This window comes from Oncorhynchus gorbuscha, linkage group LG03 (assembly GCF_021184085.1).
Source record: "Oncorhynchus gorbuscha isolate QuinsamMale2020 ecotype Even-year linkage group LG03, OgorEven_v1.0, whole genome shotgun sequence".
Lineage (NCBI taxonomy): Eukaryota > Metazoa > Chordata > Actinopteri > Salmoniformes > Salmonidae > Oncorhynchus > Oncorhynchus gorbuscha.
This window is the reverse complement of record NC_060175.1, coordinates 93,593,898-93,606,027: the sequence shown is the minus strand read 5'-3', so window position 1 is coordinate 93,606,027 and position 12,130 is coordinate 93,593,898. Positions and strand designations below refer to the sequence as shown.

Below are 12,130 nucleotides of genomic sequence, written 5' to 3'. Positions count from 1 at the left end.
TCTTTCCTTCTTAATGCGTTTGAGCCAATCAGTTGTGTTGTGACAAGGTAGGAGTGGTATACAGAAGATAGCCCTATTTGGTAAAAGTTAACTGCACCTCAGATTGCAGCCAAAATAAATGCTTCACAGAGTTCAACAGACACATCTCAACATCAACTGTTCAGAGGAGACTGCGTGAATCAGGCCTTCATGGTCGAATTGCTGCAAAACCAACCATTCTGCATCGATACACAATCCCATTGGGTTTGCCCTTAGGGGGTATATCATTTGTTTCTCAACAGGACAATGACCCAACACAGCTCCAGGCTGTGTAAGGCATATTTTAACAAGAAGGAGGGTGATGGAGTACTGCATCAGATGACCTGGCCTCCACAATCACCCGACCTCAACCCAATTGAGATGGTTTGGAATGAGTTGGACCGCAGAGTGGAGGAAAAGCAGCCAACAAGTGCTCAGCACATGTGGGAACTCCTTCTATAATGTTGAAAAATCATTCCAGGTGAAGCTGGTTGAGTTAATGCCAAGAGTGTGCAAAGTTGTCATCAAGGCAAAGGGTGGCTACTTTGAAGAATCTAAAATATATTTTGATTTGTTGAACACTTTTTTGGTTACTACATGATTCCATATGTGTTATTTCAGAGTTTTGATGTCTTCACAATTATTCTACAGTGTAGAAAATAGTAAAAAATAAAGAAAAACCCTTGAATGAGTAGGTGTGTCCAATCTTTTGACTGGTACTGTATGTTTCCTATTTTTTCAGGTCGAATACAATATGCTATTATTTTTGTCATGTACATATCAGACATGTTGCCAGCATGATTAACTATTTTTAGTTACAATATTCAAAACGATTAACTTTTACAATAATTTAAAAAAATGATTTTACAAAATATAACAAATATTTCGGTCTCTATAAAAACAGTAACAACCACCAAGTTCAGTCATGAATATATAACATCTGGAGCAAATACATTTACCACAACCCTACATAAAAGTTGTCCAGATTGACCCCCAAAACATGCTCAGCAAAGAATGGGTATGAAGTCATTGGTTTAGACCATCTGTAAATAAATTAGAACTTCATAGCAGCCAACCAGGGTTGAGTGGTGAAACCCCTACGGACATCATTGGACTATGGCTCATCATATAGACAGGATTGCATCTCCAGTTTAAGTGCAACTTGATTTAAAGCAGTCATGGAAAGCCAAGCAATTAGCCCACATGCAAATTTATTCAGAATTGGATTCAATTGCCTGCATACTCTGGATCTTATGTTCGTTTGAGATTTAAACCAGTAGGCTAAGAGCTGACAGATCGGAGGACAGGCATTAGAAAAACAACAAACCACAGACATACTGTGCACAGGTGCCAGTTTGCTGCAGCAGTAAAATAGTCATGCAGCAACAGGAAATGTGAATTATGATGAGGATTATAATTAATGGACATTAATTTTCAAATGACAAACTCCCAAATACATTTTAAAACTTAAACACACTACAAGTTTTACATTTTCTGCATTATCGGAAAGTTCTCCTGCAACAGAGTGATCAAATTAAGATCCTACATCTGTACTCGATGTGCTCCCAAGTGGCGCAGTGGTCTAAGGCACTGCATCTCAGTGTAAGAGGTGTCACGACAGTCTCTGGTTCCTCTCCACTGTGTAAAGAGCTTTGAGTACCAGTATCCAGGCTGTATCACATCTGGCCATGATTGGGAGTCCCATAGGGCGGCGCACAATTGGCTCAGCGTTGTCTGGGTTTGGCCAGGGTATGCCGTCATTGTAGATAAGAATTTGTTCTTAACTAACTTGCTTAGTTAAATAAAGGTTCAATGTAAATGTAATAACACTGATGTAGGGTGCGTTTGTAAATTCACTCTGGAGTATGGAACGCCATTTGGGTCTGTGTCAAAAAAATATACATGGTCAAATAAGCTTTTAATTTGACACTTCAAATAACACAATTCCATTATGGAATGTTGTGTGTGCTGAATTTGCACGTGCAAGCCAAGCGCCACCATTACGATCACTGTCAAAGCTGTACAATACTGCGTTGGTAATACGTCATTATTTGTTCGACCGAATGGGAAAACGTCTGTGTGAGCATTTGAAATTAGATTAGAATCAAAATTGTTTGCAAATATCTTTGATACAGCTGTTATTAGCAGCTTCTGGGGTAGCTAGCTAGCTTTAGCTTGGTACCTAGCTAGCACCAATGCAATAGTATTATTTGTTCGACTGCAGCTTCTGGGGTAGCTAGCTAGCTTTAGCTTGGTACCTAGCTAGCACCAATGCAATAGTATTATTTGTTCGACTGCAGCTTCTGGGGTAGCTAGCTAGCTTTAGCTTGGTACCTAGCTAGCACCAATGCAATAGTATTATTTGTTCGACTGCAGCTTCTGGGGTAGCTAGCTAGCTTTAGCTTGGTACCTAGCTAGCACCAATGCAATAGTATTATTTGTTTGACTTCAGCTTCTGGGGTAGCTAGCTAGCTTTAGCTTGGTACCTAGCTAGCACCAATGCAATAGTATTATTTGTTCGACTGCAACTTCTGGGGTAGCTAGCTAGCTTTAGCTTGGTACCTAGCTAGCACCAATGCAATAGTATTATTTGTTCGACTGCAGCTTCTGGGGTAGCTAGCTAGCTTTAGCTTGGTACCTAGCTAGCACCAATGCAATAGTATTATTTGTTCGACTGCAGCTTCTGGGGTAGCTAGCTAGCTTTAGCTTGGTACCTAGCTAGCACCAATGCAATAGTATTATTTGACACCTTTGACGTGTATCTTTTTTGACATGCAAAGACTCAAGTGGAATTCCATCCTGGAGTGCCAGAGAACGCTCAAACCATTAGTATTAGAGAATCACCTTTATTCGCCAACTACATTTAAATATACATGTAAATATACCCTGATTCAGTAAAATGGTGGTGAAAAGTCTCCTTTCCGATTGGCTTGAAGGGCATTCTAGAGTGTGCATTATTTCCCTATAATGCACAGTATATTTGCATGGTAGATTTCAATGGCTATATTTAATTTTACATTTTTTGTTTGAGCTGCTTTTTATGCAAAAGTCGAAATGAAAACAGTATTGCTATTGTTGAATTTGATTTTCATAACTGATATTCATGTGTTCAGGAGTGATAAGAGGGGATCCCCTTTAGAGCAGTGTCATAGATGACTGTTGTTAAAAGATAGGAGAAAACAATTACATCACATCTGCATGACGCAAACACCTACGGTCAGTTATAGATTTGACTCAGTATTTTTGCATGTTATTTTTTCTTTCACATCTGTCTACTGCGAGCAATGTAAATCTATAGATCTGTGGCCCTATGGGTGAAAACTGCTGTACATTAATTAGTGCTGAGATCAACAGCTTAATAGACAGGCTAAAAACTCAATACTGGTACAGTAGTGTAGGTCCATATCATGCTAGAGGGGGCAGAGACTGTAGGAGGAGGTGGTGGATCAAGGATCAATGGGTTTTGTACAGTACATAATGATGGTGAGATCAGAGCCTGCATTTATAGCTGATAGTGCTGATCTAGGATCAGATCCCCCTGTATATAATACTATGATACTTTGTGGGCTATACTCGGCCTTGTCTCAGGATGGTGGTTGAAGATATCCCTCTAGTGGTGTGGGGGCTGTGCTTAGGCGAAGTGGATGGGGTTATATCCTGCCTGTTTTGCCCTGTCCGGGGGTATCATCGGATGGGGCTACAGTGTCTCCTGACCCCTCCTGTCTCAGCCTCCAGTATGTATGCTGCAGTAGTTTATGTGTCGGGGTCAGTCTGTTATATCTGGAATACTTCTCCTGTCTTATCTGGTGTCCTGTGTGAATTTGAGTATGCTCTCTCTAATTCTCTCTCTCTCTGAGGACCATGCCTCAGGACTACCTGGCATGATGACTCCTTGCTGTCCCCAGTTTACCTGGCCATGCTGCTGCTCCAGTTTCAACTGTTCTGCCTGTGGCTATGGAACCCTGACCTGTTCCCCGGACACGCTACCTGTCCCAGACCTGCTGTTTTCAACTCTCTGGACAGCAGGAGCGGTAGAGATACTCTTAATGATCGGCTATGAAAAGCCAACTGACATTTACTCCTGAGGTGCTGACTTGTTGCACCCTCGACAACTACTGTGATTATTATTATTTGACCATGCTGGTAATTTATGAACAATAGAACATCTTGGCCATGTTCTGTTATCTTCACCCTGCACAGCCAAAAGAGGACTGGCCACCCCTCATAGCCTGGTTCCTCTCTAGGTTTCTTCCTAGGTTTTGGCCTTTCTAGGGAGTTTTTTCTAGCCACCGTGCTTCTACACCTGCATTGCTAGCTGTTTGGGGTTTTAGGCTGTGTTTCTGTACAGCACTTTGAGATATCAGCTGATGTAAGAAGGGCAATATAAATACATTTGATTTGATGATCTAAATGGCAAATCCTTGATCAACACTACTACTCTGAGGCTGCAGCCCAATTCAGACCTTTCTCCACTAATTGGTATTTTGACCAATCACATCTGATCTTTTCACATCAGACATTTTTTTGAGCTGATCTGATTGGTCAAAATAGCAATTAGTGAAAAAATTATCTGAATTTGGCTACATGTGTAAATGCAGTTTGAGACTATGAATACGGATCCTGTGTAGATGGTGATCTGCGATGCTGGCCTGGATGTGGAATCAGTTTGTTCTCTCTGTTCCGAACAGGGACATGAAGAAGGAGAAGATGTAGATAATATCTAGGTAGATGTTGAGAGTGGCAAAGACATATTCCTCTGGACTTATTGTGTAGCGCTTGTTCCCCATCAGTAGCTGTGTGTCAAACGCCAAAAACTAAACAGAGAAGCAAACAATTGAAGCGTTAGTACAGTCGTGGCCAAATGTTTTGAGAATGAAATAAATATTAATTTCCACAAAGTTTGCTTCTTCAGTGTCTTTAGATATTTTTGTCAGATGTTACTATGGAATATTGAAGTATAATTACAAGCATTTCATAAGTGTCAAAGGCTTTCATTGACAATTACATGAAGTTGATGCAAAGAGTCAATATTTGCAGTGTTGACCCTTCTATTTCAAGACCTCTGCAATCCGCCCTGGAATGCTGTCAAATTAACTTCTGGACCACATCCCGACTGATGGCAGCCCATTCGTGCATAATCAATGCTTGGAGTTTGTCAGAATTTGTGGGATTTTGTTTGTCTACCCACCTCTTGAGGACTGACCTCAAGTTCTCAATGGGATTAAGGCCTGGGAAGTTTCCTGGCCATGAACCCAAAATATCAATGTTTTGTTCCCCACGCCACTTAGTTATCAATTTTGCCTTATGGCAAGGTGCTTCATCATGCTGGAAAAGGCATTGTTCATCACCAAACTGTTCCTGGATGGTTGGGAGAAGTTGCTCTCAGAGGATGTGTTGGTACCATCTGTATTCATGGCTGTGTTCTTGGGCAAAATTGTGAGTGAGCCCACTCCCTTGGTTGAGAAGTAACCCCACACATGAATGGTCTCAGGATGCTTTACTGTTGGCATGACACAGGACTGATGGTAGCGCCCACCTCGTCTTCTCCGGACAAGCTTTTTTCCGGATGCCCCAAACAATCGGAAAGGGGATTCATCAGAGAAAATGACTTTACCCCAGTCCTCAGCAGTCCAATCCCTGTACCTTTTGCAGAATATCAGTCTGTCCAGGATGTCTTTTTAACCCTAACCCTAACCCTAACCCTGCCCTTCTTGACACCAAGCCATCCTCCAAAAGTCTTCGCCTCAGTGTGCGTGCAGATGCACTCACACCTGCCTGCTGCCATTCCTGAGCAAGCTCAGTACTGGTGGTGCCCCGATCCTGCAGCTGAATTAACTTTAGGAGACGGTCCTCTCCTTGAAGTTCTTGATGATCCGATAAATGGTTGATTTAGATGCAATCTTACTGGCAGCAATATCCTTGCCTGTGAAGCACTTTTTGTACAAAGCAATGATGACAGCTCGCAGGTAACCATGGTTGACAGAGGAAGAACAATGATTCCAAGCACCACCCTCCTTTTGAAGCTTCCAGTCTGTTATTCAAACTCAATCAGCATGACAGAGTGATCTCCAGCTTTATCCTCATCAACAATCACACCTGTGTTAACGAGAAAATCACTGACATGATGTCAGCTGATCCTTTTGTGGCAGGGCTGAAATACAGTGGAAATGTTTTTGGGTGATTCATATCATTTGCATGGCAAAGAGGGACTTTGCAATTAATTGCAATTCAGATGATCACTCTTCATAACATTCTGGAGTATATGCAAATTGCCATCATACAAACTGAGGCAGCAGACTTTGTGAAAATTAATATTTGTGTCATTCTCAAAACGTTTGGCCACGACTGTACATCTCTCTTTGATAGTTGTCATTGATAGACTGTGTAGTAAATCAGACTATATCGGTTTTACACTTACCATGGTAAACAGTAACGCTCCCAAGACACCATAGACCCCATGCACCCAGGGCACCTGCAGCACATGACGTGATATTATATCTATGAAATATCATATCCAACACATTCAATTACATCTGACCCAGCTTTAGGCTTGGTAGAGACCTCTGTCTAGTTCCTCATGTTAGTCTCCATCTGCATTAATTTATTCATCTAATTCATTATATAGGTTCTGATTAGGGTAGTTTAACTTCTTACTATGTATAGCACTTTGATTAGCAGTCTTCCTGTATGACAATGTGCTCTACAAAGAAAGTGTATTATTATCTTACATATTTGTAGGGCAGGGCGATGGCCAAGACCAGTCCAGACACCATCATGACCATGCAGAAGGTAAACAATACGCCTTGGCATGAGGTCACGTCAAACTGAATAGGACAGAAGAGAAGATAGAAGAGAAAAGAGAAGGTAACTTGCTCACGAGTTAAAAATAACAACTTACAAAATAACAATTTGTCATTCATAGTATCTTTATTTTAAATTGTAGAAGTTCCTTTTTCGCTGGAGGAACGTTCAGGCAGACTGACCTTAGTTTGGAAGCTGACGAGAGTGACCGTAAGACAGACCATAGCAGTAATACCCAGACACATCACCACTGACTTGGTGTTATAGTAACTATTAAAGGGGAAATATATGTTAGACAAATGAGTTGACAAGTATTTAGTTACCTACAACAGTGCAACAGTGATATGTTGACATATGGCAAGTCCCTGTTAGTAAGACCATGTATACCTTTGGCATAACTGATTGACACTGACAGTTTCATGCATGGCTGCCTAACCCTCTTCCTGGAGATCTACATTCCTTTCAGTACAACCCTAATTTAGTATACCTGATTAGCTCACCAAGACCTTGACTAGCTGGATTTAATATTACATGAGCAGTTTACCTGGCTGCAAAAAACATCATTCTAGCCATCATTCTAGCCATATAGCATAGTGGACGAGACAGACACAGTGAGAAGTAAGACAGCAGAGGCAAACCAACTGTAGACACAGCTATGAAAGACTGTACCTGGATAGCATCCCTGTCATATAGGAGAGAGAGAGGGTCTGCAACAGGAGAGATTACAAAGTAAAGAGACATTACTGAGAAAACCTATTGTAGGTTACACTCAAAGGAAAAGCATGTGAGTCTGAATTATGTGAGGTATTGTCTTTAGACAATGTGTATAAATGTGTATAAATGTTATTGTTTCAAACACTACATGATACTTACAAAGACGGCGAGCAGGATCAGATTCCATGGAAACTGTCTCCTATCGGAAATAGAAAATAAAACATAGTAAGTACCGTCGCTACATTCTGCTAAAATGATACATTCTCTATTATCGTAATAACTGAAGTTGCGTTAATCACACACATTAAAGTGTTAAACACACCTTGGTCCAGGACAGCAGATGAGTGTAATGTATGTGACAAAGAATACAGCACTGTGTAAAGAAATAAAACATATGTTAGTACTTTCAGAATGAAATCAACATAGTAATGATGATGTACGCAAGGTCAAAGCTGTGACTTACTAAGAAGCCCAGTACCATCCAGGGTTGGACTGAATGTAGATCTTCACTGGTTCACTGATGAAGGAAGCACAAAGAATTGTAAATATGGGACGTTTGTCTGCTGTATTACAGTCCATTTCCCTCAAAGTGTTTGGTATATGTGTTTTCTTCCTATTATATTAAACGTTCCATATGAGTCATCTCAAAACTTGCAACTTCCTATCTAGTTCCTGTGAATGGTTCATGTCTGGTTCAGAGTGATGGAGTGTTCTGAATGGTTCATGTCTGGTTCACAGAGTGATGGAGTGTTCTGAATGGTTCATGTCTGGTTCACAGAGGGATGGAGTGTTCTGAATGGTTCATGTCTGGTTCACAGAGTGATGGAGTGATCTGAATGGTTCATGTCTGGTTCACAGAGTGATGGAGTGTTCTGAATGGTTCATGTCTGGTTCACAGAGTGATGGAGCATTACTGAATGGTTCATGTCTGGTTCACAGCGTGATGGAGTGTTCTGAATGGTTCATGTCTGGTTCACAGAGTGATGGAGTGTTCTGAATGGTTCATGTCTGGTTCACAGAGTGATGGAGTGTTCTGAATGGTTCATGTCTGGTTCACAGAGTGATGGAGTGTTCTGAATGGTTAATGTCTGGTTCTCAGAGTGATGGAGCATTCTGAATGGTTAATGTCTGGTTCACAGAGTGATGGAGCATTACTGTATCAAAGTATAGGACTGACCAGGCCTGACCAGATAGAACTATTGAAGGGTGAAAAGTAGCATCCATATTCAGAGGTATTAGAAGACTTACCAGAATGTGAAGAGAGCCACTATGGAAAGAGTGACAAGAAGTTGGATCATCAAGATGGAGTAAACCTAAAAGGAGGCCCCAAAAAAACACAACTGTGGTAAAAGCTGAAGGATGGGTATGGAGAAATGTAACCACTATGACAGTCATAGACAGAGCTCTGGATGCAAGAACTGACCATGCAAGATATCAAAAATGATAGTTTTAAGCATATTTTGAGGCTATATAGTAGTTGTTCACATTTACAATGCTTACAAATGTTGGAGTAAAACAAGCTTTTTTTATTTTGGGCTCTGATGGGGTGTTAAACAGTTAAAATAAGCTCATGAGGCATTGATAAGTTATATTCTTGAAGCGTCAATAGGTTGACAGTACCAGTCAAAAATTTAGATACACCTACTCATTCAAGGGTTTTCTTTATTTTTACCATTTTCTACATTGTAGAATAATAGTGAAGACATCAAAACCATTAAATAACACATATGGAAGAATCATGTAATAACCAAAAAAGTGTTAAACAAATCAAAAGATATTTCATATTTTAGATTCTTCAAAGTAACCACCATTTGCCTTAATGACAGCTTTGCACAATCTTGGCATTCTCTCAACCAGATTCACATGGAATGCTTTTTCAACAGTCTAGAAGGAGTTCCCACATATGCTGAGCACTTGTTGGCTGCTTTTCCTTCACGCTGGGGTCCAACTCATCCCAAACCATCTCATGACTGTAAGTCGCTTTGGATAAAAGCGTCTGCTAAATGGCATATATTATTATTATTATTAGGTCAGGTGATTGTGGAGGTCATCTGATGCAGCACTCCAGGTCATCTGATGCAGCACTCCATTACTCTCTTCTTGTTAAAATAGCCCTTACACAGCCTTGAGGTGTGTTGGGTCATTGTGCAGTTGAAAAACAAATGATTGTCCCACTAAGCGCAAACCAGATGGGATGGCGTATCGCTGCAGAATGGTGTGGATGCCATGCTGATTAAGTGTAAGTTGAATCCTAAACAAATCACTGACACTGTCATCAGTAAAGCACCCCCAGACCATCACACCTCCTCTTCCATGCTTCATGGTGGGATCCACACATGCGGAGATCATCCGTTCACCTACTCTGCGTCTCACAAAGACACGGCGGTTGGAACCAAAAATCTCACATTTGGACTCATCAAACCAAAAGGACCGATTTTTACCGGTCTAATGTCCATTGCCCGTGTTTCTTGGCCCAAGCAAGTCCTTTAGTAGTGGTTTCTTTCTGCAGCATTTCGACCATGAAGGCCTGATTCACATAGTCTCCTCTAAACAGTTGATGTTGAGATGTGTCTGTTACTTGAACTCTGTGAAACATTTATTTGGGCTGCAATCTGAGGGGCAGTTAACTCTAATGAATTTATCGTCTACAGCAGAGGTACTTCTGGGTCTTCCTTTCCTGTGGCAGTCCTCATGAGAGCCAGTTTCATTATAGCGCTTGATGGTTGTTGAGACTGCACATGATGGAACTTTCAAAGTTCTTGATATTTTCCAGATTGACTGACCTTCATGTCTTAAAGTAATGATGGACTGTCTTTTCTCTGCATATTTGAGCTGTTTTTTTCCGTAATATGGGCTTGGTCTTTTACCAAACAGGGCTATCTTCTGTATATTGGTAGTAATGTGGTAGTAATATTGGTAGTAATGTGGTAGTAATATTGGTAGTAATATTGGTAGTAATGTGGTGGGAATAGCTTTAATTATCGCCTACCTTGCGGATAAAGATCCGCCGGATGTTTTTATCACTCCAGCTGAATTCTGTTAGCATCTCCTCCTCACTAGGACAAGCCCTACCGTAACAGGGGCTGCCGCTGAGGCCTGCTGACAAGAACAACACACACAAACAGTAAATGGGCAGTTATTTTTCTCGCTTTCATTGATAGAGGGGTGGAGAGACGGCGGTTGTTTTTGCGACACAAACATACCTTTCTCACTTGTGCCAGTGGCCTCCTCATAGGTGGGAGGGGCAGGTGGCCCTCCTACTTCTCCACTTGAAGTGCCATACTGCTTCTCTCCTGCTTCAGCAGCTTTGTTTGCGACTGAAAGCTGGGGGTAAATAACATAAGATCCCCAATCAGGACATAATAGCTGTCTGTAAATACTTTTTAATAATTGAAAGAGAATTCCTATGAGCCAATCTAACCAACTAAGAAGTGATACTTGATCTGAAATTAGCCCCAACTTGTGAATCCAAGTTCATTGAATTTGCTTTGAAAATGTACATTTTTAACAACAAAAACAATCCACATTTTAAGCAGAAAACACAAATAATTTCCATTCACAATTTGAGGTGAATTTGAAATTTTATCTGATTCTCTGATTGCTGACTGTAAGATGTGGACTGTGATCAGTTCTTAGATGAGCCCTCTGCTGTAGCATAGCTCCAGAACCCCAGACTGTTCCAGAATCAGCAAATTAGACATTACACAACTGTCCAGATGGCTTATCTGGCCCTGAGCTAATGTACCAAAGAATATGAATATCCAACTTCTGTCTCTCTGTACCTCCATATTTCCTGCAAAGAAATACAATTAGCAGTCTTATGAGCTAGTTTACAGTAATTGGTTTAAGTAGGCTAAATATATTTCTATAATTTCATCAGCCTCCAGTCAATGCATAACAGCAACATTTCAGATTTGAAATTTAGCACTTGGCTGTGAGAGAAATAGCAACGTGAGAAAGGAGTAGTACGTCTCTGAATGAAGGTAGTGACGCAGGCTAAAGACTACCTTTGTCTCTATCACCATACAATCTAGTTAATAGCTGTTATTTTATTTTCCTCTATTCATTCTCTGATGACAATACTAGTATCTGCTGCGGAACAGACCTTGCACCATTACTGCGCAACACAATGAGATGAGCTCCTGAATAGAGGCACATGCGAGGATGGCAGAGACACACAGCCTGTGTACATGCTGCCACAATGACAATGGAAGACACTGGACCAAACACATTAAAATGGAAAGAAGCCAAGAAACTTATTTTACTATATTTTTGCAGCAGAATGAGCATGGAATGAATAGAGCATAGAATGAGATCTGTAGGATGTGTCTGTAAGGCCCTTACCTTGCCCTGGGTCATAATGGCTGTGTTTGGTGTCTGCAGCAGATACAACAATGGTTTATTTATCTCTCTGCTCCAGTCAAAGAAGCTCTGCTTTCCTTTTGTTACTGTATCCTCTTATATGTATCCTTGTTGCCCAGTCGTACTTGCAGTCAAAATAAAAGGACTGACACTAGGTCGCGCTTTGCTGTTGCTTCTCTTAGATTAAACCCTTTCTGATGCTGCAGTTTCTTAATCCAACAGCCACGCAGTTAGG

General features: G+C 40.9%; 1 protein-coding gene across 2 annotated transcripts; it reads right to left on the bottom strand.

The window, feature by feature from the left end:
- Positions 1-4,299: 4,299 nt before the first annotated feature.
- On the bottom strand, positions 4,300-12,130 carry LOC124023107 (protein lifeguard 2-like). 2 transcript variants are annotated; one of them, XM_046337652.1, is made up of 12 exons: positions 11,878-12,130; positions 10,737-10,857; positions 10,523-10,632; positions 8,782-8,846; positions 7,997-8,050; positions 7,856-7,906; positions 7,693-7,732; positions 7,489-7,526; positions 7,002-7,089; positions 6,747-6,842; positions 6,437-6,490; positions 4,300-4,832 (listed from the first exon to the last, which is right to left on the bottom strand). In XM_046337652.1, the coding sequence occupies exons 1-12, from the start codon at positions 11,890-11,892 to the stop codon at positions 4,680-4,682; spliced, it is 885 nt and encodes a 294-aa protein (XP_046193608.1). In that variant the 5' UTR covers positions 11,893-12,130; the 3' UTR covers positions 4,300-4,679. The 2 variants fall into 2 exon arrangements, with proteins under 2 accessions (XP_046193608.1, XP_046193610.1); XM_046337654.1 differs by having other exon boundaries at positions 10,523-10,629.

What these genes read in the sequence shown, in the direction of transcription:
- LOC124023107 (XM_046337652.1), bottom strand. An exon ending in GGCGGATCTTTATCCGCAAG is followed by an intron (nt 8,847 to 10,522) that starts GTAGGCGATAAT and finishes GCCTCCTTTTAG; the next exon opens with GTTTACTCCATCTTGATGAT. An exon ending in TCGTCAGCTTCCAAACTAAG is followed by an intron (nt 6,843 to 7,001) that starts GTCAGTCTGCCT and finishes TGTCCTATTCAG; the next exon opens with TTTGACGTGACCTCATGCCA.